Source organism: Pyrus communis, chromosome 13, assembly GCF_963583255.1.
Source record: "Pyrus communis chromosome 13, drPyrComm1.1, whole genome shotgun sequence".
NCBI classification, from domain to species: Eukaryota; Viridiplantae; Streptophyta; class Magnoliopsida; order Rosales; family Rosaceae; genus Pyrus; species Pyrus communis.
In genome coordinates, this window is record NC_084815.1 from 964,335 (window position 1) to 989,277 (window position 24,943).

The following is a 24,943-nucleotide window of genomic DNA, read 5'->3' on the forward strand; positions in this document are numbered from 1 at the left end:
ACCAAATATGTGTTTCTTGCAGGAAAAGTTAAAAGTGTTTTTCTATAATCCACTTGGATTTTTACTGAGGATTAGTTTAAAAAATATTTTTACCAAAAACGTTTTCAGTCATTTTAAAAACACTTGCAAACGAGTTCCAATACACCATACGGTAAGTGTTTTCAATACACATAAAAAAAAAAAAAAAATTATATAGGACGAAAGTCTAATTTTATTCGGTGTGCCGTCACCTGGTCTCCCATATTACTCCATTATGTTTTGTTCAAAGAAAATCAATAGCAAGACGATTTCCCAACAAAATGAAGTGTGTGGGTGCCAATGGCCAACCTAGTTGGGATGTACACATCTTATAGTGATGCACTCTTACTACCTAATTTATCTTACAAATGTGATATGTTTTCAGAATGGATACCATAAGTCCTTAATTTCTTCATATTTTCTAAAAGAAAAAATTATAGCATCGGTCCTTCAACTTTAATCAAATATCTCTTAACTACAAATTCATGACCATTAGTCCCTTAACTCATAAACACGTGCAAATATGATCATTTTCGTCAATTCCGTCGAAATAACTCATGTTGGAAGGACCATTGTTGCCATTGGGTTAAAGTTGAGAGACCATTGCTTCAATTGGGTTAAAGTTAAGGGACAATTTCTCCAATTAGGTTAAAGTTGAGGGACTATTGCTACAATTTTTTTCACATTTGGTTTTCCATATTCGCCCATTTATTCAGCCTGCGTGGCATGTAACTTATTTGGATGAAAATTCTAACGGAGTTGACGAAAAGAACTATAACTGCACATTTTGATGAGTTAAGAAACTAATAGTCATGGATTTTAGTTGAATAACTATTATTTTAATTCGGTTAAAGTTGCGGAACATTGCTACAATTTCCTTTTTCTAAAAAAATTCAAGGCCTCTTGATTGACACTAAGGCCAGACCCGATCCCAAAAAAATTCAGGGCCGGCCCAGCAAAATTTTTATGGAAGATGCTATCCACACCCCTCCTAAAATTAACACGGTGTATAAAAGATTAAATAAAAAAGATAACTAGTGTATAAAGCACAATTGTAGCCAAGAAAGCAGCATCATCCCACTCGAGAGGGGAGTCGACGAAATGCATCTCCCAATACTATTCATCGTATGAATGTCGATCGGGACGCAGCCTCCCGGAAGCAGCTGGAGAAACACTAACAAGGTAAAGGCATGTCCAAGATTTAAAGTACACATTTAGTAATATGCCCCAAACGCTGTTTACAACGCCAATGAAGTTTGCACAGGTACCTTCAAGTTAAGCACTTCATGTCTATGAAATATAGCTACCGCGAAAATTTACGTTCTACGACACATCAAAGGACTCTGTGCATAAATTGGCAAGGGGGAGGTGGACCTAGGTGTTTAAAAAGACCAGACGCTACTCTCTACTAATTTACATAATAACACAACGCCTCTGAGAAATTCCACCGGGTCCATAGATTTCCACGACGATATTGTCACCAAAAGTTTTGGGTACCTTCGCTGGTTTTGCCGGAGATCCAGGATAGGAAATTCTGACTAGGTAAAATAAACAGAACTTACTGTCGAGGTACTGGCTGTGTATTTGACTGATTACTTTGCCCGTAGAACCCCATACCCAGTGGCCGATAATAACCCCCAGTGGCCGGCTGCAACTGCTGCTGTTGTTGCTGCTGCTGAGGCTGCGATTGCTGTTGCTGTTGACTGGGCCTCGACATGCTCATTGAAATATGTGGAGGTATGGGGGGTGGAGGCGGTAAAGTATTTGATCCATATCCGTAAGGAACTCCACCCACCATAAGACCAGTGGATTGGACGTATTGATTCGGTGGTGGAGTTGCAGTAGATGGTGATGGCGCTGGAGGTGGTGGTGGTGGACCAAAAGGATTTTGCATCTGGTTACTTTGGGACATGGGCTGCATCGTTGCTGGGGACGCAATTGGAACACTGGTCATTGCCTGCTGGAGAGACGTAAAATAGGCTGCATTGCCGCCATCAGGATTGTTAACATCAGACATTTGTTTCTCAAGCTTGGGCCGTTTTTCTGGAGGAAACATGGATAATCCTGATGTAAATACAGCTGAAGTTAGGCTACTGGTCATCGAGGCAGCTTCTTCAGCAACAAGAGATGAAAGAACAGACGTTAACATCTGTGCAGAAGATGTAGACGCAGCAAGCTTAGCAGCAACAGCAGCTGCAGCTGCTTTCTTGTTCTCTTCATCAGTAATTTTGACAGGGGCAAAAGAAACCACGGCCTGCGTTGGAGGATGAGGTGGGATGCCAGTTTGTTGACGTAATGGTATATTTGGTTCTAAATCCCTGGTAGATTCAGGTGTCATGTTAACGATATTGCTTTCGGGGTTCAGTCTCTTTTTAATATTACCTACCCTCTCAATCTGATGTCGAGCAACCTGCATGGAAACAAATAGTTCCTATTAATCACAAGGAGTAGCTAGCACGTAAAGGAATTGCATTATAAGACATGGTTTGATACGCTTTGCTTTTGGACCAACTTTATAAACAGACAAACCATTTGCGTCTCCTAATAAGTGCATCACCACAAAGGAAAAGGAAAAGAAATTGTTGATATTGTTACACCTTTCAGCAGATATTCAAACCTGATGAGTGGATTTATAACTTGGAAACAATAAATGATCAACCACACTGTAAAAAGCAAAGCAAAGATTTCTCCATGTAAGATTAGCTCAAATTTGTAACGTTGGAACTAGAAGATTTAATTAGGGGAGGACATATCACTATAACTGATGTTGCAAGTGTTAGCGTCCAAGAGTAATCAGCTTATTCTTATTGCCTCATCCGTCTCCTGGGAACCTTGGGACTTTATGCTTGCTATTTGGAGTTAAATGAGGGCTACCTAAATCAGTGTCTCCATTTGACATCCTTGATGGCCAGTTCTAGAAGCCAAGGCACTGGAACTACTTGGAGCTCCGAGAGCTTCACTATATAGCTTCCATAATGCTTCTCAAGAAAAAGGACTATTAGAACATTGACAGGGCAGGAACACTAAATTTCTGTGATTCTAACATCACCCCTGAGGACTTCTTTTATATTTGATGGATAATAAAGAAGGGGGTAGGGGGAAGCATCATATTTTTCATTGATTCAACTGAGTAATAATATACAGCCTACTGGTTCCACAAATAAAATGAAAAATGAATGAAAATTCAGAGATCATCCAAATGAGTTCAATCAAAGCAACCAAATTAGCTCAATCAGCACCCCCAAATTAGCTAAACCAAATTAGCTCAATCATCCCTAAAACAGAAGGATCTCACTCCCAGCTTGCTGCAAATGAAATCTGATGAGAATATAGCGTTTAAGAATGGGAAAAACAAGAACAAACTCCAGAAATCGAAAAACAAATAACCAAGATAAATAACACCAAGAATTTACGTGGTTTGGCAATATGTGCCTACGTCCAAGGGACAGCAACAACAATCTTTCCCTATATCAATAATGAGTACAACCAATAATCTTGCCAAATCTCTAGAACTAGGACTTGACGATAAACCTGAAAGAACAAGAACAAGAAATACACTCTTTCTTTTCTTTTCTCTCGCACACACTTTACAATATTCTCTCACTCTAATCCCTTGAGTGGTATACAATTTATTGTTTTGCTCCTTCCTCAAAACTAGTACAATAGCCCCTTTATATAGACATAATAAAGGTCTTCTTCAATAAGGATTACTAATCCTAATTGAAATCTAGTTATGAATCCTTCTCCAATTGAGAAACTAACTCCAATTGGGAAAACAGCTCCAATTGGGAAAACAATTTAATCCTCTAAGACTATTAATTCCCAATAGACTTAGGACAACTTATCATGGGCTGGAAAAAACCCAACAAAATCAAGAACATGCTACGAGATTTCAGAAAAACTTGAGCAACTTGAGCCTACTAAAAGCACTTACGGTTATTCAATTTTGTGTTAGTCACAGCTAGTCACAAAGCCAAAGACGAGGGAGTTCTTTCTGTCAGTTTTATTACCATAGATCCTCAAGTAAATCAAGCCAAGAACCAAGACAGCATCTAAGCAAGGTGAGGTTTAAGTATAAGACAAGAACCAATACGATGGAGGAGCCAAGTTATAAATTCAATAGGTTAAAGTCTTTCTACTTTCTTTTGTAATAAATGCAGTTAGTCTGCAAGTTCTTTGAGTTTGTGTCTCTCTATGTTACAATATTAATTATTAGGTGTCACAAATTCAGTCTTTAAAATACTTGTGCATATTAATGTGGATCTTTCCATATCCATGTACCAACTAGCCTATAAAAAGGGCTACTTTGTAAGCTTTTGAAAATAAGTGTTAATGAAAAGAACTTTGGGTTTCCTGCTTGTGTTGTGAGGCACAACCACCTTGGAGTGATTACCGCCCAACCCATACAAATTAAGGGCTGGTTTGGTATTGTTGTGCTTTGAAAAAAAAGCTGCTTCTGTTGTGCTATGAGAATAAGCAGTTGTAAAATAAAGCAGCAAAGTGTTTGGTAAACTTTTTTGTAAAAGTGCTTTTGAAAAAAAAAAAAAACAATATTATAGTGTTTGGTAAACTTTTATGTAAAACAGATGTGAAAAAAAACCGGTTTTTCAAAGCTGGGTTTTGCAGCTTCTTGTTTTTGGTTTTTTTTCACCAAAACTGTGAAAAAAAAGCTGAAGCTGAATGTTTACCAAACACAAAAACAGCTCCCAACTTTTTTTTATACCAGCTTTTTTCAGAATCACCTCAGTACCAAACCAGACCTAAAAGCTCCAACACATAGAAATTAAACGCTCTAGCAAAATAATTACCGCCCAACCCCAGCTAAGTCCCAACTTAGGAGAGATTTTTATGTGTACCCAGAACACAAAGTGGTGCACCACATGTCATAATATAAGTGGACGACATGGTTGATATGTCACACTTTTAGGGTATATTTCTCATGTCCCTCCACATATATTATGACATGTGGTGTACCGCCTCGTATTCCAGGTACACTCAAAAATCTCTTTCAACTTAGAGTGGAAAACTCTTACATCTTTATCACTGCCAACGCCTGATAGGCCATAAGAAATAAAAAACCAAATTGTAAATTATGAGGAAAGGTATTGCCCGTATTTTAATGTACAGTTAAAAAAAGAGTTTAGAGATCATTTTATATCAACCTAAACACTCAACGAAATAATATTTCTATTTAAAGTCGTAAAAAATGAACATCCAGTAGGATGGGAAAAGCTTATTAATCAAAGATCTTAGAAATTTATATGCCTTCAACATTTTACTTGTTTATTTTCTTTTACAGAGTCAGTCTGAGAGTCAGCCAAAATTGATGCATGTTGATGACATTATTGCAGACCCAAATTCAATTAAATTTTTCTGGGCAAATTTAAAATCGTTGAACTTTTTAATCAAAATTTAAAATTGTCTTTCAATTCAATATTACTTCTATTCTGGGACTTCATATGCTTCTAAATAAGTTTGTTTTCTCAACCCTTCTCAAGATTATGACTTCTAAAACTTGCTGACGCAAAAACCCATCTGCTAAAGGACGAAAGACAATACACATACTAAAACAGAACCGCTCAATAGATCAGATGCATCGAAGAGAGACCTAGAACTGATACAGGACAGATTTGAACCAAACTGACTTGGGTTAAAATTACAAATTAGAATTCACATAGGGAAGATTTAAAGCAAACAAAAGTAAAGAAAAAGAGAGAGCATATGCATCAAAATACAAACTAGCATCACTAACGAACTAAACACCCTTGACAGCTCATCATAATTAATTGTCTTGGATATATGCACATCTAAATGCATATGGTAATTAAGACCTAAAGTTGATACACATGTATCATATTCCATTCTCAGCTACAATATATACACACGCACAGAAGGGAGTCACATCAAGATTCAGTTTTCCCACAGTTTAGTTTACCTTCAAGCTAACTTGTTCCTACAAAACACAACCAAATTAATTCTTATTCTAACTACAAACATCATTTAGCCTTTTCAATCAATAGATCTCAACATTTGAGGGATGCAGGAATCAAACTCAAGATTTCATTATCAACAGAATCAAGGCACTGGGTTTATAATACGACAATTTCTGTTAGCTAGAAAAGATTATGAGGAACCGGTGTTGACGACTAGCTGATCTCGATAACATTCAGAGATAAAAACTCTCGTAAATGAAATTATAAAGGCTTTGTAAATGCACACCATTTCCAATAAACAGACTTCTTAATTTTAAGAGGGCTAAATAGAGATTAGTTAGGTACTTTTACCTGCAATTGAGTGCGAACAACTTCCAGCTTTGATTCCTGTAACAGTTATATTAGCAAGTAAACATCAGTCTCTGAAATCTTAAACAAAACAGCAGAAGCAGAAGTGATAACATAAGTGGAATAGAAAAAAGATTTGTACTTGATCCTGGAGTGCTTCTTTAAGCTGCAAAACCAAGGTAGATCTTGTTGCCTCCGAACTTTCAAGCTGCCCAACAGATTGATTAAGTACATCTTCCTGCTCTTTCAAATCATCCAACAATGTGGATACCGGCTGAGTTCCTGATTACAGTTTATAACAGGGAAAAATCAATAAAACCATTCTACACAGCACTAAGACAATATACCTCAGGAGACAGAATTATTTTTTTACTGAAAGCATCAAAGAGTTCAACCATCTTCACTAAATTACACACATGAAAATCAAAACATTGTATATATCAGCATACCTATCAAAGGAAGATTTTTCGTTGATCTTAAGTGTCTGGATGGATTTAGATTTTCAGATCCATTTGGTTAACTTGACATAGGATTTCAATTAAGCAGTTCAATTAATTTAAAAATTATTGCTCATGACCCACACAACCCAAGAACAGTGAACCATGGCCCATGACTGTAGCTCATTATCTGTGGGGTATTGCTTGTCAGTTACTGTAACTGATGAAACACAACTTGCAACATGTAACTTACATTGCAAGTCGTATTTCACCACTAGTAATAGAAACTTGAACTGGTGATATCTAGGTTGCTGTTATCCTTGGGTATGGCTTGTGATAAAGACAAAGGAGTGAAGGTAAACTTGCACTCTCTCCCCTTAAGTATGGCTTGTATAATGATTTTCAGTATCCAGGTTGCTGATATCCCTGGGTATGGCTTGTGACTTACTGTTTAAATAATACATTGATGTTATCAAATAATACCTTTTAGATATCACAATCATAAGGTCATAGCAACTAACGGTTTTAAAGTTCCTCAATTAACTTAAATCACAGAAGGGAAACAAAACATACACAAAGATAGGTGTAGATTCAATGGATAGCAACTTCGTATTCTATTTATATGGTCATTCCTAAATAGTAACACCCAGAAACGGATACTCATTTCAAATAATACTTGTTTTAGGATTTTCCTTTTTTTCTCAGTCTGAACCTTGCAATTGTTACTCCTAGAACTACACTCGAGACAGACATTGTAAAAGACAAAGATGAGACCATTTGAGCAATCATATAAACCAATTCAATTTTCCCCTAGCAGTCTATTAATGATGCGTATTTGCATCTGAGCCAAAAAATAGACAAGTCACAGAGCCTTTTGAGATCAACTCATGAAAAAAAATGAAAATTCACACAAAATAACTTGGACAACATTCTTGACCATGAACCAATGGTACAATACAAAGCCTATTCATAGTTCTCAAGTTATTAAGAACGAAATAATGTGATTAAAAAAAGAGACAGATAGCCTGTCATACTGATGTGAGACTTTTCAATCACTTGGCAAAGATTAATTAAACCTCTCTACGACTTGGAAATGAGATAAGTTGCTAATTTTAATTTAACTAGAAATTGGCTGAACGGACAACCAGGTCAAAGAAAGAGAGGTCTAAGGAGGAGGTGAGCATCAAGAAGGAAGAAGGGAGGGGTGAGCATCAAGAAGGAAGAAGGGAAGAGATGAGCATCAAGAAGGAAGAAGGGAGAAGGTGAGGAAGGGGGCAAACTAAGATCTAAATTCTATACAAAGAACGGGAAATGATGCTATTCCTTCTTTGATGCTTTGTATTGTCTAGCCATATTTAAAAGCTTTGCTCCTGTTTGCTTCTTTTAATGTACAACTCTAAAGTATGCACTAACATCCATTTGAAGAACAGACGAAACAAAAATGGCCAAAAACTGCTACAAAGTATCCTCAAAGGTTCAAAACTTCTAGCATTCCTCTCCCTCACAAACACCACATAATACAACTATACAATGAGAAATAGGGTCAAAACATCTTCTTCCTAAACTATCAAAAGAAAATAAGACCAAAAATATCTTTCACTCTCATATTATCAAATTTTTTTTTTTGAAAGGACACTCATATTATCAAAATAAAATGACCATCTTAATAAAGCCACATGAGTGTTCATTCAAACAGATCAAAATATAATGACCATCTTAGTAAAAATATACTATTTTTTTTCTTTCAGATAAGAATCACGCAAAACCACACTCAATACATTCCACCTAGATCACATCAACTATAAATGCAACCAATCCAGATGGGTTACACAGTACACTAAATACACAGCATCCATAAAATGCAAAGAGGAAGCAGAAAATCTAATTCGTCCGGCATAAAAGTCAACCACTCCCTGTCTTCAAAAATTATTCTCTTCCATTACAACCATGTAGTAGGTTCTCCTATTGGGCAGAGTTTAAAAGCTCTCTTAGTGGGCAGAGTTTAAATTCTCTCCTAGTGGCCAGAGTTTAAAGAATCTCTTACTGGCCCCCACCCACAGAAAGACCCCTGTCAACAATGCATAGCTATTCTTAGAAAAATCATGCAACAAGTTACAACATATTTGTGAACTGCAGGAGCAATGTAAAAAGATGTGCCCTGTTGATTCACCAGCTAATTTAAACAGCCACAGCAATGAGATAAGGAAACATAGGATCTTTTTAAAGTGTAGCACAAGTACCCAGACACATGAATAGAACACTGCTTTCTATCAGGCTAAGCTTAACTCAAAGATATATTATTGGTACAAGACAACAAATTTGAAACATCCACAAACACCCTGTCATTTGGGTTTCTTGGGATGATTTAAGTTCCAAGACAAGGCTAAGAAGGAAAATATGGATCTAAGGTGGACAAAACCAGATTATGATCACATAATATCTATGATCAAAGGAAAGAAAATTGAAGGGGATGAATCACCTACCCTAGTATCCTCCAGAACTGGATTCTAGTCCAATTACGAACCACAAATTTTGAACTAGGAGACTAGAAATAGCCCTGAGAAACATATTTCCTAGGGCATTGAAACAAAGTCAAAATAAACAGAACCTAGTTTTCACACCGTAAGAGTCTTCTGTTTTGTCATCTAATCCTATGACTCATCGAACAAAGTCACATATAAACAAAATTTGTGAACTTAACCACATGTCCTAACTCTTACCATGAATCAAGGTGTTTTCAACATCTTCATCAATTTTACCCACATAAAGTACAGCAGCACTACACTTGTTTAAAGCAGCTTCTTCGGTAAGATGTTCATCAAGAACAGGTTGAAATGCGGTAAGTATTTTTTCTGGCAGACCTCCAACAGCCAATTTCTGAGGTTTAGAAGAATAATAAGGCATGTACAAGCTCACAATAAATAAGAATACAATTATAGGCATTGAATATAAATCAACATTAAAGACTGCCCAAAGTGCTTACAAGTCTAACTGAGTGTGCATCCCTCTTCACTATCTTGATAGGATTTGAACCCTTTCCATTGCTTACAGGTGGAGCGGGATGATTGTTTCCCATCATGTCATCTTTAAGACTCTGCCCTCGAGACCCAAAAACCTTCCTTTCTTCCCATATGTCAACCTGAACAAACGAGATAGCTTACAGATGAAATAATGAGACTAGATTGCTAGGCACAAATCAAAAGGAAGCATAAATAAGAGTAGACACTAAAATGGTTCCCTCTAGTCCATTACATAGAAAGAAAGGAGATTGTCTTCTGAAGAGTGGGAGCAAACTAAGATTTTTTTGGATTAATAGGAGGTGCTAACTCAGTTAGGTAGTGAAATCCTCTGAGGTCTAAAAAGGACTTAGGTTCAGATTCCACTTCGATGAAATTACAAACACTGCAGAATCTTTAAAATTTCTCAGGCCCATGCTATAGACTTAAGTCACTTAACATTGTAGTCTAAGGTCATGCAAATGCATGCATGCACACATCCAAATATCTATCTATGGTAATCATACAGCCATTTACTACTGTTAATTGTAAAACAAAAGAGAACATTCATAAATGCTCACCAGTCTTGTGGCAGCTTTCTTTACATGTTGATCACCATTTTCATAAACATACTTGAGAGCTGCAGGAAGGACCTTCCAGAATTCATTCACAAATTCACTGCCCTTTCGCCTACTGTTTTGCAATATGTCATTAGCCAAATATAGACAAGCCACACGCTGATCTTTCTGGGCAGAATTAAAACATTTATCCCATGTTTCAACAATTTGCCTTGCTTTCTTTCGGTGAGAAATACACCAATGAGACAGAGCTGTTAAATGATTAAAGAAGCACATAATATAAACATCAAAGTTGGAGCTAAGTGTTCAGGTAGTACATTATATCTATGAACAAATCTCATAAAATAAGAACTACAAGTATTGTCGATACATCCAGAAATCAATATATGTGCCCATCAAATATGTTTACCGTACCAAAGAAATACCATTTTCTATAGCATACGATATAACTTCATGATGAATAAGAACCAAAAATAAAAAATAAAAATCCTATTATAACATATCGAGATCATAAAAATAATCAATTAACGGTTATTGACATCATCACTGCAACACTTAAGTTTTATAAACAAAATATTATAGTGTAGAACGAGAAACAATATATCCTTAAGGGGAGGAAAAGGTGGGAGCATATATATGCACAAAAATAGTCCTCCATATAATTTAAAAGTTATGTTTCCTTTTATAAGAAAGAAATGTTACTGCTACTCAACAAAGTGCAAACAAAGTGGACAAGATATCACCCCAGAACATACATCACAGTACAGTCAAACTTAATAAGAATCATATTCTATGACACCAAAATAGTATCTATCGAAAAGTGAATTACAGAAGTTATTTACATAATCTATACTATTACTAAGGGAAGTATAGACATAAAAAGGACCAACTTTACAAAAAAACAAAAAATATAGGCACTACAATATAAAATGGACCTCCTACATGCTTTTTTTTTTTTTTTACAAATTTTACCCTTAATAAAAGAAAATAAAATATATAATATCGATAACTAGAAACTAAAATTCATCCAATAAAATAAAAATACAACAATCTCTACACAATCTTTTCAGCACTCTCTCTTCCCCTACAGTAAAAACCACCACTCTCTCTTTATCTCTTTTTTTCCTCCTACAATAACAGTCATTCTAACATGCAATATATGTGTGACAGTTGCTAGTAAACTATAGCACAACGAGAACATAGATACAGTTGAAATGTCACCAACTAATGCAATGTTGATACAGCCGAAAACAAGAGCATACAGAAAAGGCAAAAACTTTAACATTACAAGTTTTTTCACAAATCTAAAATTAGGGAAAAGTTTAAATTTGTATTGAATTAGATTTAGCAAGATCCAAGTAATATAAAATGTAAATATAGTATGTTATTCTAACAAAAAATTCTTATAAAAAAGTATGTTAAAGAGTAGATGCGTAATACAGCCACACAGAAACAAATATGATTCCCTCATTGTAAACATGACTATCATAACATAAATTAGCTAAACCATGTAGTACTATACAGAGGGGATTTCTTAAGAGGATACATTCAATGCATTGTTGTGAACTGTTGAGTTTCGAAAGCTTGTCAGCCAATATCTGTCCGTCAAATGCTTCAACGTTACTCATTATGCTGTTGCTCAGTTTTTTACATCCCCTGCCACAATAACTGTATTGGTATGCTAAAAAAACTAAAAATAAATGCTGAAAATGCATTTCGAACTTGTAAAGTTTTTAACTTTATTTTCACCCATTTAAGTACAAGATTGCATTAACAGAATAAACAATTATTTACACAAATCCTGGTACTCAATATCGTCCCGTCTTGCTACATATTTACATGCTATCACAGTGAGATAAACACTAAATAAACAAAAAATCCCCCATTTCCTAAACTAAAATTTTCAAATTAAATAAATGTAAAAAATTTAAAATTTACGTACAATTTGTAAAGTTTTTAACTTTCTTCGACCCATTCAAGTATGGGATTCAATCAACAGAATAAACAATCTTTACACTGATCCTGCAACATATTTCAATTCAATCAGAGCTAAAAATAAATAAAAAAGATAACCCATTTCCTAGATAAAAAATTGAAATTAACCAAATTCTAGGGTTTAGACAAAAAAACGTCCACGCACAGCTTCGAACCGAAACGCCGTTAGGGAATCGAATCGGAGAGAAGGACGGAAATGAAGAAGGAGGAGGGATGGCATGGTTCGGGGACTTACCGGAGCAGAAGCGGATGGACGTCGCTCTCTCTCTCTCTTCTTCCGGCAACTTTTGCCAAGGCCCGAGTGCGTTCGGTCCCTCTCCTCCCTATGTGGGCTGAAACGACGCCGGGCTATATACGATATTTGCTTTACTCTTCCCTTTCCCAAAACCTTCAACTAGTCCTCAAGCAAAAAATAAATAAAAATATGGGTTAGCCCCGAACTTTGCCCATTTTTTTAAATTTAACCACTACCTTTTAATATGTTATGAATGAGTACATAAAACTCGAATTGATACCAAAAATGTATTTTTCAATCGCATATGCACTTTTAAGTACCTTCGGTAAAAAAAGGTTAGGTTTTTTTTCTGTTATTTACACCAAAGGAGAAGAAGTGAGCTTAGCTCACAATGATTAATAATAATGTGGTTCAAATTCGCATTTGGCGAGAATCGAACCTAAAACCTCTTAAGTACAAACAAAAAAAAATACAATTACACCGTAGTACTAAATGGCAAGTCTAGAACTCTCTTAAAACTATTTCTTATCAACCAATTTACCTCGGCATTTAGGGCCTTTTGTCTAAACACTCGGCATTTAGGGCCTTTTGTCTGGACTTGGCCACTTAACTTTTAGTACTATGAGACTATCAGCGACGAATACAGGACCCCTTGATCAGCCTCCAGACCTACTGACTAAAATTCATCGAAAATTGTTATAACCCTTTGTCACCATATTGAATAAATTAAATAGAACCAACGAATATGATTAAACAGAAATATGTGAAAGTTAAAAAAGAACGTGTGTTTATAAGTCTCTTGTTTTGTGACCACTTTTAGATATGTTGTGTTTGAGTCTCATTGCTCATTAGAGCATGTCTTAAGAACTAAATTGAGTAAAAAGTATCGTTTAAAGAAGGTTATTTTCACCCAACGAGTATTAAATCAATGGAGTTAAATGGTGCTACTTACATACCTATTTTTATTTTTCTCACTCTTATTTCAATTTCGATTATCGAATTCGAATGACTTGAAGAAAATCAGTGAAAAGAAATTACCGTAAATCAAATGAATACGACAAGCATAATTAGTCGTGCCGATGACGTGCTTGGGCCGTGTTTGACACCTCAAGATCCAATACTAATAAGGCCCAAGCCCCTAAAGACTCATTGCCGCTGGAATGCGCTTGTGCTATTAGCATCAGCATGTGAACCATCTCAGAGCAAATACAAATGGAGACGACGGTGGAAGACACACTGTACCTGCAGCTGCACAAGCTCTCCGCCGCAGAGGAAGCGGCACTTGACCAGTTGCTCTCCACTCTATGGCAAACCAGGAAAACCGGCCTCCACTCTCCCCACCAAAAATCCCACGTCCAATCTCTCCTCCATCTCCCTTCTCTCTCCCAACTCGACCCCGTTCGTCTCTCTCTCTAAATTTCTGCAACCAAAGCTATCAAATTTTCATACCAATTTGTTGTTTTTAGTGATAAATTGAAAAATTACAGGTTTTGGCATGCCTTCGATCGCTTATCAGAAAATGGGTACATGAGAACTTCACCGCCGACGACGTTTTGAAGCTGTTTCCGCCCGATTTGCCGCTCGATTTGCAGAGCAGTTTGGTTTTGTTGCTCCAGAAGTATCAGGTTCAGTGGAAGGACGAAGTAGCTACAGAACAGGTAACACACTCAGGGACTGTTTGGGTTTGCTTAGAAGGGCTAAACGTGCTTTCTAACAACCAAAAGCGCTTAGAAAAACCTTAAAAGCGCTCATGGGTCGTAAAAGCAGTTTTAGTTGAAGTGCTTACGTGCAAAGTGCTTCATCCATAAGCATTCCGAGCCCTTACTTTGACAATGGACTTTCTTTTGGAATCCCTTACGAGTAGAACTGCTTTCTACATGTTTATAGTAAAAGCACTTCTAGTAGAAGCACTTACGAGCACAAGAGCTTCTTCCATAAGAATATCCCGAGCCCTTACTTTGGCCCTGAAATATCTGTCAATCTCAAAACTATTGCAATTTGATCGCTTACTGCATATTTTTTCCGGGTTCTCTTTGGTGTTTTGATTCATATATCTGATGTTTTCCAGCGTTCATTGCCAAGGGCTAGTGTTGCATATCAGGTCAAGGCAAATGTGCCGCCGACCTTCACATCTTTGGGTTCCTCTGGCTCATTAAATGATTTTGGAGCTTCAACAACGCCGCTTGTTTCTGCTACTGATGCATCTCAACTCACTTCCATGCCTCCTGCAAACCTGGTGGTGTGTATACTTTGGCGTTCATTGGTTATAACTAATTACTTATGCTTGGAACCTTTTGTTCTAATGATATTTCGTAGGATTTGGGAAGTTTCTTGTTTTCTATATGATCTTGGTTTCTCAACAGATTCCAAACCAAAGATGTTTTTTGTTGTGGAAAGTATGCACCTGTTTTATCTTTCAAATATATCACTGAACATGGAAACCGCGGAACATTATTTTCATGTTCTTCCTCCCCTTCCCTTTAGGGGAATTAAGCTTGGAAACGATATAACTAATGGATTTCCTCGATATACAGGGAATTCTACCTCGCCTAAAGTCAATGACTTGGACCATGGAGAACTGTAACTCAGGACCGGCTAATAAAGTGGCCGTCATCACTCTAAAGGTAGGCAAATTCTGAGAAGGATTCTTCCCGAAAGAGTTTTGAACAAGTCAGTTGAAATACATTATGAAGGTTTCAATTGTGTTGTGTGTATACGTATAAGTATATGCCAGATGTAAGGTACACGTAAAAATTTAAGCCTTCAAAATCTCATGTTTGATAAGACTTATGAAATCTAATCAACTGCAAGACGTATGTTAATATCTGTGTGTGCGCGCGCGCACACGTCAGTGCGTGCATATCTATTTCTCATCCCTTTCACAGTCTCATTAATTTGTTCAATCGGCTTTGTTCGGCCACATGATTTTATTCTATTTAATTATTTTTACTATTACTTTTGTAGTTGCAAGATTATACCAAATCTCCATTAGATGAAACCGAGGTGAAGTTTCAATTGACTAGGGACACTCTGGAAGCTATGCTGAGATCACTGACATACATTAAGGAAAAACTCTCAAGCATGGTAGGCATGCTTTCTTCTAACTTATTTGAGCATTTGGCCTTCGTTCTATCCAAAATTTTCATCTGAACCATAGAGATATAGGGATGATGAAAGATTTCACAAGGTCCTTGTTCCCTTAGGATCGCAGGCAGCTTTAGATGGTAGAATTTTTAGCAAACAGGATGTGCATATAGAACAGAAGTTTTAGGATTCGTTTGATTTTTGAGGAATTAGATAGATGGAGAAGAATGCGGAAGAGAAAAGAAACGAGAAGGTAAAGGACATAAGCAACAAGCGTCAAAAAACATCGATGACCTGATTTGCTTTACAAGAGAGCCATATTTGGGCTTCAAATAAAACTCCCAAATACTCCTATAAGTGGTCACCTTTTGGTTGGTGCTGCCAAGAACTGACTACCCTCTGCTGGTTGCCGGCAAACTTTAGTTTCCAAAATTTATGGAAAATACGAAAGTTTCTTTATACTGGAAACATTAGAAATGCCGAGAAAACGCATCTATTTCCTAAGATGTATATTTTTTCTTTGAGAAGACATTTTCTGCTGAACAAACGAAAGATTGTAACAGATTAACAGTTCAGCAAATCCTTGTTCATGAATATTGATGTGAGAATTTAAGGTATTGTGCTTCTTTACCGTTATTGCAGAACGATATATCTGAGCTTCTGTTGTGGAAAATGTATTTCAGGTTGGAGGTACTTCGGGGCCATCACAGAAGAAGCAAAAGCAATCGGATCATTTGGTTTGATATCGTTAAATGTATAGCGAACACGTCTAACATCCCAATATGTTTGGATACTGAGCGAAATAGATTTTTTTCTTCACTGTGACCAGTGAAGTAAAAGCAATCGGATCATTTGGTTTTATATCGTGCATAAGATTTTATTTTGTTCTATTTATTTTTTGGTCCTTTAGAAACATTAGTAAGATGGACGCATTTGCCGTCTCCATTCACAAACGCGAAGGTAGCTAGCATTTCCCGTTATTTAGAAGTTTCGAGTGAAATGAAACCATTACATGCATTCAGTTGATGCGTGTAAGTACTGGTTTGGTATTGAGATGCTTTTATAAAAAAATAGGTATAAAAAAAAAGCTGAGCTCAAAAAGGTGTTTGGTAAACACGTAAAAACAGCTTATTTTCATAGTTTTGGATGAAAAAAAAATTGAAAACATGAGGTAACAAAAATGAGCTTATTCTCTCAGCACAGCAGAAGTAGTTTTTTTTTCAAAGCACAGCAATGTCAAACCAGTCCTAAGTCTCACACACATTTACAATTGACAATCGTTCATACGCTCGCGTGTATTCATTATTCTTATTCTTTAAGTAACCGACCAACGTTCAGCTGATCCAAAAAGTAGCAAAGTCGGCAGACAACTTGAAAGGAGACCAACAAACTCTTCCACTCCTGTGCATTTTTTCGGATGCTTTGCTAGTGACAGGTTGGTCGGTTTCAATAACGTTGATTTACAACTTCAAACGGGATTTGTTATTAACGCTACAAATAGTCATCACGCACTTCTTCCTCCTTGTTTTCTTTCACGAGAAAGAAGCACATGATGAGGTTTTTGGAGTGTCAAACACAAAACGGCTCCCTTTTGGATACTTGCAGACTGCATAAGGCAGCCTAGTAGTTGAAATTTTTTGAATCGATGGCGAGATCTGATAAGAAATGTAAAAGAAAACGGGACAGAAGAAACTACCCGGATTCATAGCCAAAACAATACGAGAACCTCAACTTTTACATCCAAAACTTAATGTACAATACTGATGATCAAAGCCAATCTTTCACCCAACTCTCACAAAATGTAGGATAAAACACGAAAAATTCACACTTCAAGAAATCAAACCAAAAACTCATTCTTGAAGAAACCAATCCATAAAAAATCAGCGAACGAAACTAGCACTTACCAAAATATGATTATAACCACACCACACCGGAGAAAACAAAGAGCTTGAAGTCGCAATCCACCAAACACGTTCTTCAGTTTTCGTGTTTTATATTCTCAACCTCTGCCAATCTGTCCTGTGTATCAGATGGTTTTGGCGGCTCACCATCAACATTACTTCCTGAGACTTGCTCGAAAGCAATAGGACTAGTTATAGTTTCTTGAACACCATGTTCTGTAGTACTTGATGCAATCTTCTCCACAGTCGACGCCATTGCAGTAATTCCTACTTCTGCCAATCCCTCCTTCAAATGTGATGTTGGTTTTAAAAGCTCGTCGACATGACTTTCCGAGACTTGCTCCAAAGTACTATTCTCTTGAACACTTGATAGCATATCACTTGATGCATTCTCCTCCGTTGAACTCATTGAATTAGTTCCTATTTCTTCAGCTCCATCATTAAATTGACTTTCTGAGATTTTCTTTGGAGTAGTGATATTTCCTTGAACATTCGATGGTATATTGCTTGATGCAATCTCCTCCACCTTTGCACCAGTTTCTACTTCTTCCGACCCATCATGAACATGAATTTCTGATACTCGCTTCAGAGGAGTGATATCTTCATGAACACTCGATAGCATATTGCTTGATGCAATCTCCTCCGCAGTACCCATTGCATCAGTTCCTCCTTCCAACCCATCATTTGAAATTGACATCGCCCTTGGCAACTCATCAACATGACTTTCTGAGACTTGCTCCAAAGCAGTATCTGCATTGGTATCTTCTTGATCACTTGATACTGTATTGCTTGATGCAATCTCCTCCGTAGAACTTATTGCACCAATTCCTACTTCTTCCAACCCATCATCTGAAACTGACGCCGCTTTTGGCAACTCATCACCATGACTTTTTGAGACTTGCTCCAACGCAGTATCTGCATTGATATCTTCTTGAATACTTGGTACTGTATTGCTTGATGCAATCTCCTCCGTAGAACTTACTGCACCAGTTCCTACTTCTTCCGACCCATCATTAACATGATTGTCTGAGACTTGCTTCGGAGTAATGATATTTTCTTGTTGAAAGCTCGATACTATATTGCTTGATGCCATCTCCTTTGCAGAACCCATGGCATTAGATTGTACTTCTACCGACCCATCATTTAAAATTGATGTCACTTTTGGCAACTCATCAACATGACTTTCTAAGACTTGCTCCAAAGCAGTATCTGCATTGATATCTTCTTGAACACTTGATACTGTATTGCTTGATGCAATCTCCTCTGTAGAATCCACGGCAGTAGTTCCTACTTCTTCCGACCCATTGGAAAGCTCACCAACATTATTATGTTCCGAGACTTGCTTCAAGAGAGTATGATTAAATTCCAACGGTAATTCTGTTGATCCATCCTCTGGTTCCAACACTTGTGGCAGCTCATTAACATTCCCATTTGAATCTTGCTTTAAACCGGTGACATTATCTTCCAAGTAGCTTGCTTCAACAATTGGCAACTCTGAACTGGTCTGGACAGTATTTTCGGATGCTTCCAAGCATCTCTCTTCAACAGTTGGCAACTCGGAATCTTCCAAGCATCTTGCTTCAACAATTGGCAACTCTGAACTGGTCTGGACAGTATTTTCGGACGCTTCCACCTCTGGCTGATCGTCAACCACACTGGGAAGAACGACTTCCTCACCAGCTAGTCCCATATGAATTTGCTTAATATCTTTAATTGATCTTGCTTCAAGAACTGGTAGCTCCTGGTTCAATTCTGACGGGTTTAAATCACCGAATTCAGTGCTTGAAACATTTGCTTCCTCTGGTATCAGCTCATCTGTATGGAATGGCTCACCGATAACTTCATTCACACTGAAGTCCCCAACTGCATCTAACTCCAACAGCAACCCTGCATCAATCTCCTTTACTTCACCTACTTCTTCTTTAATAATAAGTGCTTCGACATGATCAACATATGGTTCAACCATGGATTTATCTGACCAGGAAAGGACTTTTCCGTGCTCTGATGGTGGCTGTTCTTCAGAAAGAACGGATTGATGACTACAATCTGCCGTCTTCGCGTCAAAAATCTTAGGGAGATAGATATCCTCCTCTGAATGAGAACCCACTAAACCGACTTGGTTGCTTGTCCCCAAGCTTCTTTCAGTTTCATCTGATGCATGTACTTTTGAGGTGGCACCACTTATCTCTACAAAACCGGGAGTATTTTTGTCTCTGCTCTCACCATACACTTCAGAATCCCGGTCTACAGACGGAACTTGCACTTCAGCTAATCCTGGAGGTGTAACCATTTCAGATATATCTGCTTGTATATCAGAGGAAATAGAGTTGAAGGAAAGGATCTTTTCAGTTGGTAGGGGGGTTGAGTCATAGACTGGCTCATCATGTTTCTCTTCATTCACTGTCCTGCTCATAAACTGAACTTCTGACTCCTTCAGTGAAGGTTGCGGCAAAATTACAAACTCCTTGGCAATATCACCTCTTGCCTCCAAACGGGTTGATCCACCTTCCACGGCATCTGCAATCTTTTCATCCTCTTCTGTCAATGATGACAAGCTTGACGTACTGCTGTTGTCCTCTTCAATAGGATCTGGTTTGACATGAACTTCATTAGTAATATGTTCCACATGAGTACCCGTTGCACCAGCCAAGCTCGGTTCCAGGTCTTGCGATTCAAGCAATTTTACTTCAAGCTCATCATGTTGAACATCTCTTTTTCCGGCCTGTTCCATTTCCAGAGAATCTACGTCTTCAGAGGATTGACTTCCGTGCTCAACAACAAGATCATCAGTAGCATGGTAAATGTTGGATATCACTTCTGTTTCTTTAGTAAAGTCTTGCTCATTGAACTTCCTTTCATCCAGATCTGCTGCAGAACTCACTGACTCGGTATCGGGAACAGAACTCAACTTTGATTCACTAACTTCGCTTAATTGTCTTTGAAATAAGGAACTGCTTGGTCCTTCAGAAGCCAACCGTTCTGGTACAAAAACAGGTCTCCATTTAAAATCTTGCCTCTCTTGCCTGGCCTGCCCTAAGGTTGACGGTCCCAAACTGAAGCTTTCATGCCTTCGGAAGATTGCATCCTTGGCGTGAAATGGCACAAACTCTTGCTCGAAAGGGTCTCCCTTTAGATCAGGTTTTTCTTCATTCGACTCGTACGGAAGATCAAAGGGGTTTCGCCTTGGCAACATTACTGACGGAGCAGACCCGGGAATGGGTAACCCCAAGTTGTCAAAGGGGTCATACAGATCAAATGGGTTGTGTCTTGCTGTAGAGATTGGTGTAACATTAAACGGAAGATCAACTATATCAAAATCTATAAGATTCTTCTCTGCAGTTATTTTGAAGCTTTTTCTCGCTCTTCTCCTTGCAATAAGGTTCTCTAATCGTCGGTTCCTTTCAAGCTCCAGATTCCCCAAATCCATGAGATTCTTTTGGTCATCCTCTGTCCACTTGATCGCAGATTTGCTTTCATCATCCTTCCCACCCGGTGCCTCTTCCTCATCACCATCATTATAATCATTCCCGTCCTCTGCTACTTCTCCGCCTTGGTTTTCACTTTCCACATCAGACTCAACACTGCCAGCATTGTTCCTTTTAGACTGGTCTGAAGCAGCATCGGGCTCATGATCATGGGACACACGAGCTGGCTGTGGAGCTTCAGAGTATAAAAGAGGGTGCAGCTCATCAAGCATCGGAAGGATGTCAGCCATTGAAGCGTCTGGTGAGGAACTCTCTGCTTGATCTGACTCAGAATCTGAAGCATCGTCATCCACATCCTCACCAGCCCCATCATCACCAACATTTCCAAGAAGCGAAGAATACAAGTGATCACCCTCGTGAGCATAGCCTACCTCTCGGGGACATATATCTTCATCTTCGACTCGATGAATCTCACCTCGCACCTTTTGAAAAGAAGTATATTGCTGCTCAACAGCCTCACCATCACCACCACCACTGCCAAGCAGTGAAGAATACAAGTGATCACCCTCATGAGCATAGCCTGACCCTCGAGGAGATATATGATCACCTTCCACTCGACGAATCTCATCTCGAATCTTTTGAAAAAAATTGTACTGCTGATTAACAGTTCCCACATCCCAGTCAATGCCTTCAATCCCCAAGTGATCGTTATCAATCTTTCTCCGCTCTCCTAAGTCCAAACTTTCTAATTCTCTCTCCGCATCCTCAATCTCTCTCTTCTCACCACCAGTGTTTAGCAAATCCTCATCAATCAGTGGCATATAAACAACCGAACCATCGCAATCCTCATTCACTCTCTTCTTACTATCAGTGTTTTGCAAACCCTCACTAATAAGTGGCATATAAACACCCAAACCATCACGATCCTCAACATCGCTACTTTTATCCACGGATGCATCAACAACATCCCTGGCCTCTCCCATGAACCTTTCTGCGGAAAAGCTCCCATCTCTCTCAAGCACAACAGTGTCATCCCCTAAACTCCTAGTCCTAAGAGAAGCAACATCATCACAGGTAATCTTCTCTTCCCTTTCGATTTCGGGTATGTTGGTTTGGCCAAAACTCAAAAGGGTTCCTAGAAGAACAGCAGTGCAGATTAAAACCGGGGACGCCGAAACCAAAAGGGCAAACACAAAAGGAAACGATCTGTACAGAAATAGCAGGAAAAGAAGCAACCCAGCAAGAAACGGATGATTGCAAACTGATCTGTAACATGCTCTGTGTGAAATCATCACAATTTTCCGGAAATTAACAAGAATTTCCAACACCAACCCCATTTTTTTTAACTTTCTCAGTGGATTATGGGTATAAATACTAATTGCAGTTCCAATCTGTATGAACAGAAAATTAAACCAATCAATCAACATACTAAAAGCAAAAGCATAAAACTTGTAAATTAAGTAGGAAATAATCAGAGAAAAGAAAAACCCACCTCAGAGAAGAACCAAATGGGAATTCAACGCGATCAGATGAAGATCAATCCAAAACCTGAAAGCAGAAATTGGAGAAAAAAATGGCAAAAGTTGAGATTTTTTTTGGAAGGGAAAGAGAAATGGAGACTGAGAGGGCAGATGAAAAACCATAGAAAGTAAAGGGCAATGGGAATCTCTTGAGCTTTTTCTTTTGAAGGAAAGCAGCTAAGGAAAGCTGTATGTATGTATGTATGTATGTACCTATAATTCTATATCCCCATGTCTGTGCTTTTTGGTATGTTTGATTTGATTTTTTTGTGTTGACAGAGAGGAAAATGGGGCGGCACAGAAAGAGGAGAAGAAAAGAAGCCTGCCCAGTCAATAAAGTCAAACGCAATCACGACACCAACTTCTTTGTCTGTGAAATAAAATACATAGAACATAACGGTCTCGCTCCCCTACATGGGGTGAACGACTAAAGTACGTGAGGTTTTGTATCAATAAAAAATAAAAGAAAACTAATGAAAAGTTTTTAAAAAAAATTAATTTTAATGAAAAATGGCAAATAAAGGTGTAGTGAATAGTACCAGAGAAAGATAAAAATATGATTTTTTGTTAAAAGTGAACAGTACCATAAGTGTTTCGTTAAAACTTCCAAAAATAGAAGTACGTAAAGCAACTCTTTCGTACAGGTATATCCATGCTATTTAATAAATTCTTCTTAGGCTTTAGAGAAATTTATGTAAGGTAGTTTCACTAGTTAGATAGTCAAGTACTCACAGTACTCCCACAAAGTAATATACTCGGATTTTTTAATATCATTTGTTACTCTCGCAAAGAAATGAATCTTGTTGTAAGTAAACTAACGTTTAACTTCACATAAGTATAACTTTTAATGCACATATTCAATTTATTGTTAGAGTTAGGCTGTCATACTTAAAATTTTCTCCATTTATCCCGATCGTCCATTATAACAATTACTCGGTGACAATAAAAAGTAATCGAGGGATGACAACCAAAAAGTGGGTTTGGAAGAACCAAAGAAGTCATTCTTTGAAGCTAGTCAAACTACCATGCTCAAAATTCTCCTGTGCACCTGTTGACCCTAAAAACTACCAAGCATACGTGGCGCGCAGGCCGAGTAATTAATAAGCTAACTACGTCCTTTAGTTGTGTGCGGGGTGTGTCAACTTGTCGGCCGAGTTTAGCCGAGGAGTAAATATGTCAATGTGGCGTTGGGCACGTTGCTGACTTCTTGATCTTGCGATTGCAGTCGAGGAAGGAACATGTCTCAGCCTTCGAGTTCTAGAACCTGAAAACAAGGCTGCTAGTTCTGCGAAGTTCAATTTCAAATTCGGTTTTCAATGTGTTGAATGTAATAACTTGGTAACACTTCACTTCGCCTAGAAGGCTGATGAAATGACCTCTACCCATAAGGACTCGGAAATCCTTGTTGATCGAAACTTGGATAAATAACCAATCGGCCTCGAACCAGTGCTGTTTATCCAAACTGAAGGTGCTCCTCGGTCAGTTGATTCTACGGCTCTAGTGCTGTCTATCCAAACTGAAGATGTCGCCAGTTGCCTTCACAGTGCTATCTATCCAAATTGAAGATGTGTTGGTGAGAAGAAAGGGGGAGAGGAAAAAATCTTAGGGTTGTTGAGAAGTTTTGCATAGGGCAATTTATGTGTTGATTTGAAGATGATTTGAATGATGCACTCCCCTCTCTATTTATAGCAGCGAACCCCCTTCATGGCCGAACTAGAAATGTACTCGGATTAGAACTCCTCAACCCAAACTAATCAGGTTTCGCCCAATCCTAACCCCTATAGGACTTTGAACCAGGCTCCATAACGAACTAGATTCATTCCCTAATTCTAAGCATCTTCAACTTTAAGACTCCTTGTTGCACTAGGGTTCAACTACCTCACCTTTATCTGAACCAATCCTCCTCACAACAAGAACTTGGGCGACCTTGACTAGACGACCCATGACAAGATTCTGGATGAATGTTACTGGGCCGAGAACGACTCTAAACTCAGCCCAAAATACTATTTTGGGCCCAAATAGCACCATAATTTAATTCCCTCTATATTTCAAATTAAATTAGAAGACTTAATTTTGCGTCAAACTTATTATTTATGAATTCGAATATAAAAAATCCGCTCATTTGTAAATAAAGAAATATGTTACTAAATTATAATAGTAAGTAATTCGTATTATGATATTCTCATTTCTTGGAGTTTCTGTTTTACAGCGGCATAAGCATGTTGAAAATTTTATATTAAAATTTGAGGGGTGTGTTATCCATATATTCATTTTTACTTTTTACATACTTCTTGTTAATTTTTATCCATCCAATTCGACGATAAAAAATAATAAGAATGTGTGAAAGGTAAAAAAAAAAATACGTAGATATCACATCCCAAAATTTATTACATCTTGACCGCTCATTTGACATTTGTGATACCCGTATCCCTACCGTTGATCTCTTTATCATATTCACATGTCGTGGGAGCTC

General features: G+C 37.8%; 3 protein-coding genes across 6 annotated transcripts; 1 reads left to right on the forward strand and 2 right to left on the reverse strand.

Annotated features, from left to right (window-relative positions):
• Positions 1 to 1,209: 1,209 nt before the first annotated feature.
• Positions 1,210 to 12,694, reverse strand: LOC137712645 (uncharacterized). Of its 4 annotated transcripts, none has more exons than XM_068451758.1 (9): positions 12,541 to 12,694; positions 12,253 to 12,332; positions 11,857 to 11,966; positions 10,314 to 10,561; positions 9,720 to 9,875; positions 9,457 to 9,613; positions 6,442 to 6,581; positions 6,303 to 6,338; positions 1,210 to 2,428 (listed from the first exon to the last, which is right to left on the reverse strand). In XM_068451758.1, exons 3-9 carry the CDS (start codon positions 11,936 to 11,938, stop codon positions 1,577 to 1,579), a joined length of 1,671 nt encoding a protein of 556 aa, XP_068307859.1. In that variant the 5' UTR covers positions 11,939 to 11,966; positions 12,253 to 12,332; positions 12,541 to 12,694; the 3' UTR covers positions 1,210 to 1,576. The 4 variants fall into 4 exon arrangements, with proteins under 4 accessions (XP_068307859.1, XP_068307860.1, XP_068307861.1 ...); XM_068451759.1 differs by having other exon boundaries at positions 11,857 to 11,978; XM_068451760.1 differs by lacking the exon at positions 12,253 to 12,332 and having other exon boundaries at positions 12,541 to 12,679.
• Positions 12,695 to 13,697: 1,003 nt separating this feature from the next.
• On the forward strand, positions 13,698 to 16,578 carry LOC137713746 (uncharacterized). Its single transcript, XM_068453093.1, has 6 exons — positions 13,698 to 13,938; positions 14,028 to 14,198; positions 14,609 to 14,779; positions 15,075 to 15,164; positions 15,505 to 15,624; positions 16,308 to 16,578. The coding sequence occupies exons 1-6, from the start codon at positions 13,753 to 13,755 to the stop codon at positions 16,365 to 16,367; spliced, it is 798 nt and encodes a 265-aa protein (XP_068309194.1). The 5' UTR covers positions 13,698 to 13,752; the 3' UTR covers positions 16,368 to 16,578.
• A 778-nt stretch (positions 16,579 to 17,356) lies between these two features.
• Positions 17,357 to 22,836, reverse strand: LOC137713448 (uncharacterized). Its single transcript, XM_068452741.1, has 3 exons — positions 22,684 to 22,836; positions 22,443 to 22,498; positions 17,357 to 22,341 (listed from the first exon to the last, which is right to left on the reverse strand). Exon 3 carries the CDS (start codon positions 22,285 to 22,287, stop codon positions 17,602 to 17,604), a length of 4,686 nt encoding a protein of 1,561 aa, XP_068308842.1. The 5' UTR covers positions 22,288 to 22,341; positions 22,443 to 22,498; positions 22,684 to 22,836; the 3' UTR covers positions 17,357 to 17,601.
• Positions 22,837 to 24,943: the final 2,107 nt, after the last annotated feature.

Excerpts from the sequence above, each read along its gene's own strand:
- LOC137712645 (XM_068451758.1), bottom strand. The coding sequence starts at position 11,938 with ATGAGTAACGTTGAAGCATTTGACGGACAGATATTGGCTGACAAGCTT. Across the intron at positions 10,562-11,856 it reads TTCACAACAATGCATTGAAT|CTCTGTCTCATTGGTGTATT; the intron begins GTATCCTCTTAA and ends ATCATTTAACAG. Across the intron at positions 6,339-6,441 it reads AAGAAGCACTCCAGGATCAA|GAATCAAAGCTGGAAGTTGT; the intron begins GTACAAATCTTT and ends TAACTGTTACAG.
- LOC137713746 (XM_068453093.1), top strand. The coding sequence starts at position 13,753 with ATGGAGACGACGGTGGAAGACACACTGTACCTGCAGCTGCACAAGCTC. Across the intron at positions 14,780-15,074 it reads TGCCTCCTGCAAACCTGGTG|GGAATTCTACCTCGCCTAAA; the intron begins GTGTGTATACTT and ends CTCGATATACAG. Across the intron at positions 15,165-15,504 it reads TGGCCGTCATCACTCTAAAG|TTGCAAGATTATACCAAATC; the intron begins GTAGGCAAATTC and ends TTACTTTTGTAG.
- LOC137713448 (XM_068452741.1), bottom strand. The coding sequence starts at position 22,287 with ATGGGGTTGGTGTTGGAAATTCTTGTTAATTTCCGGAAAATTGTGATG.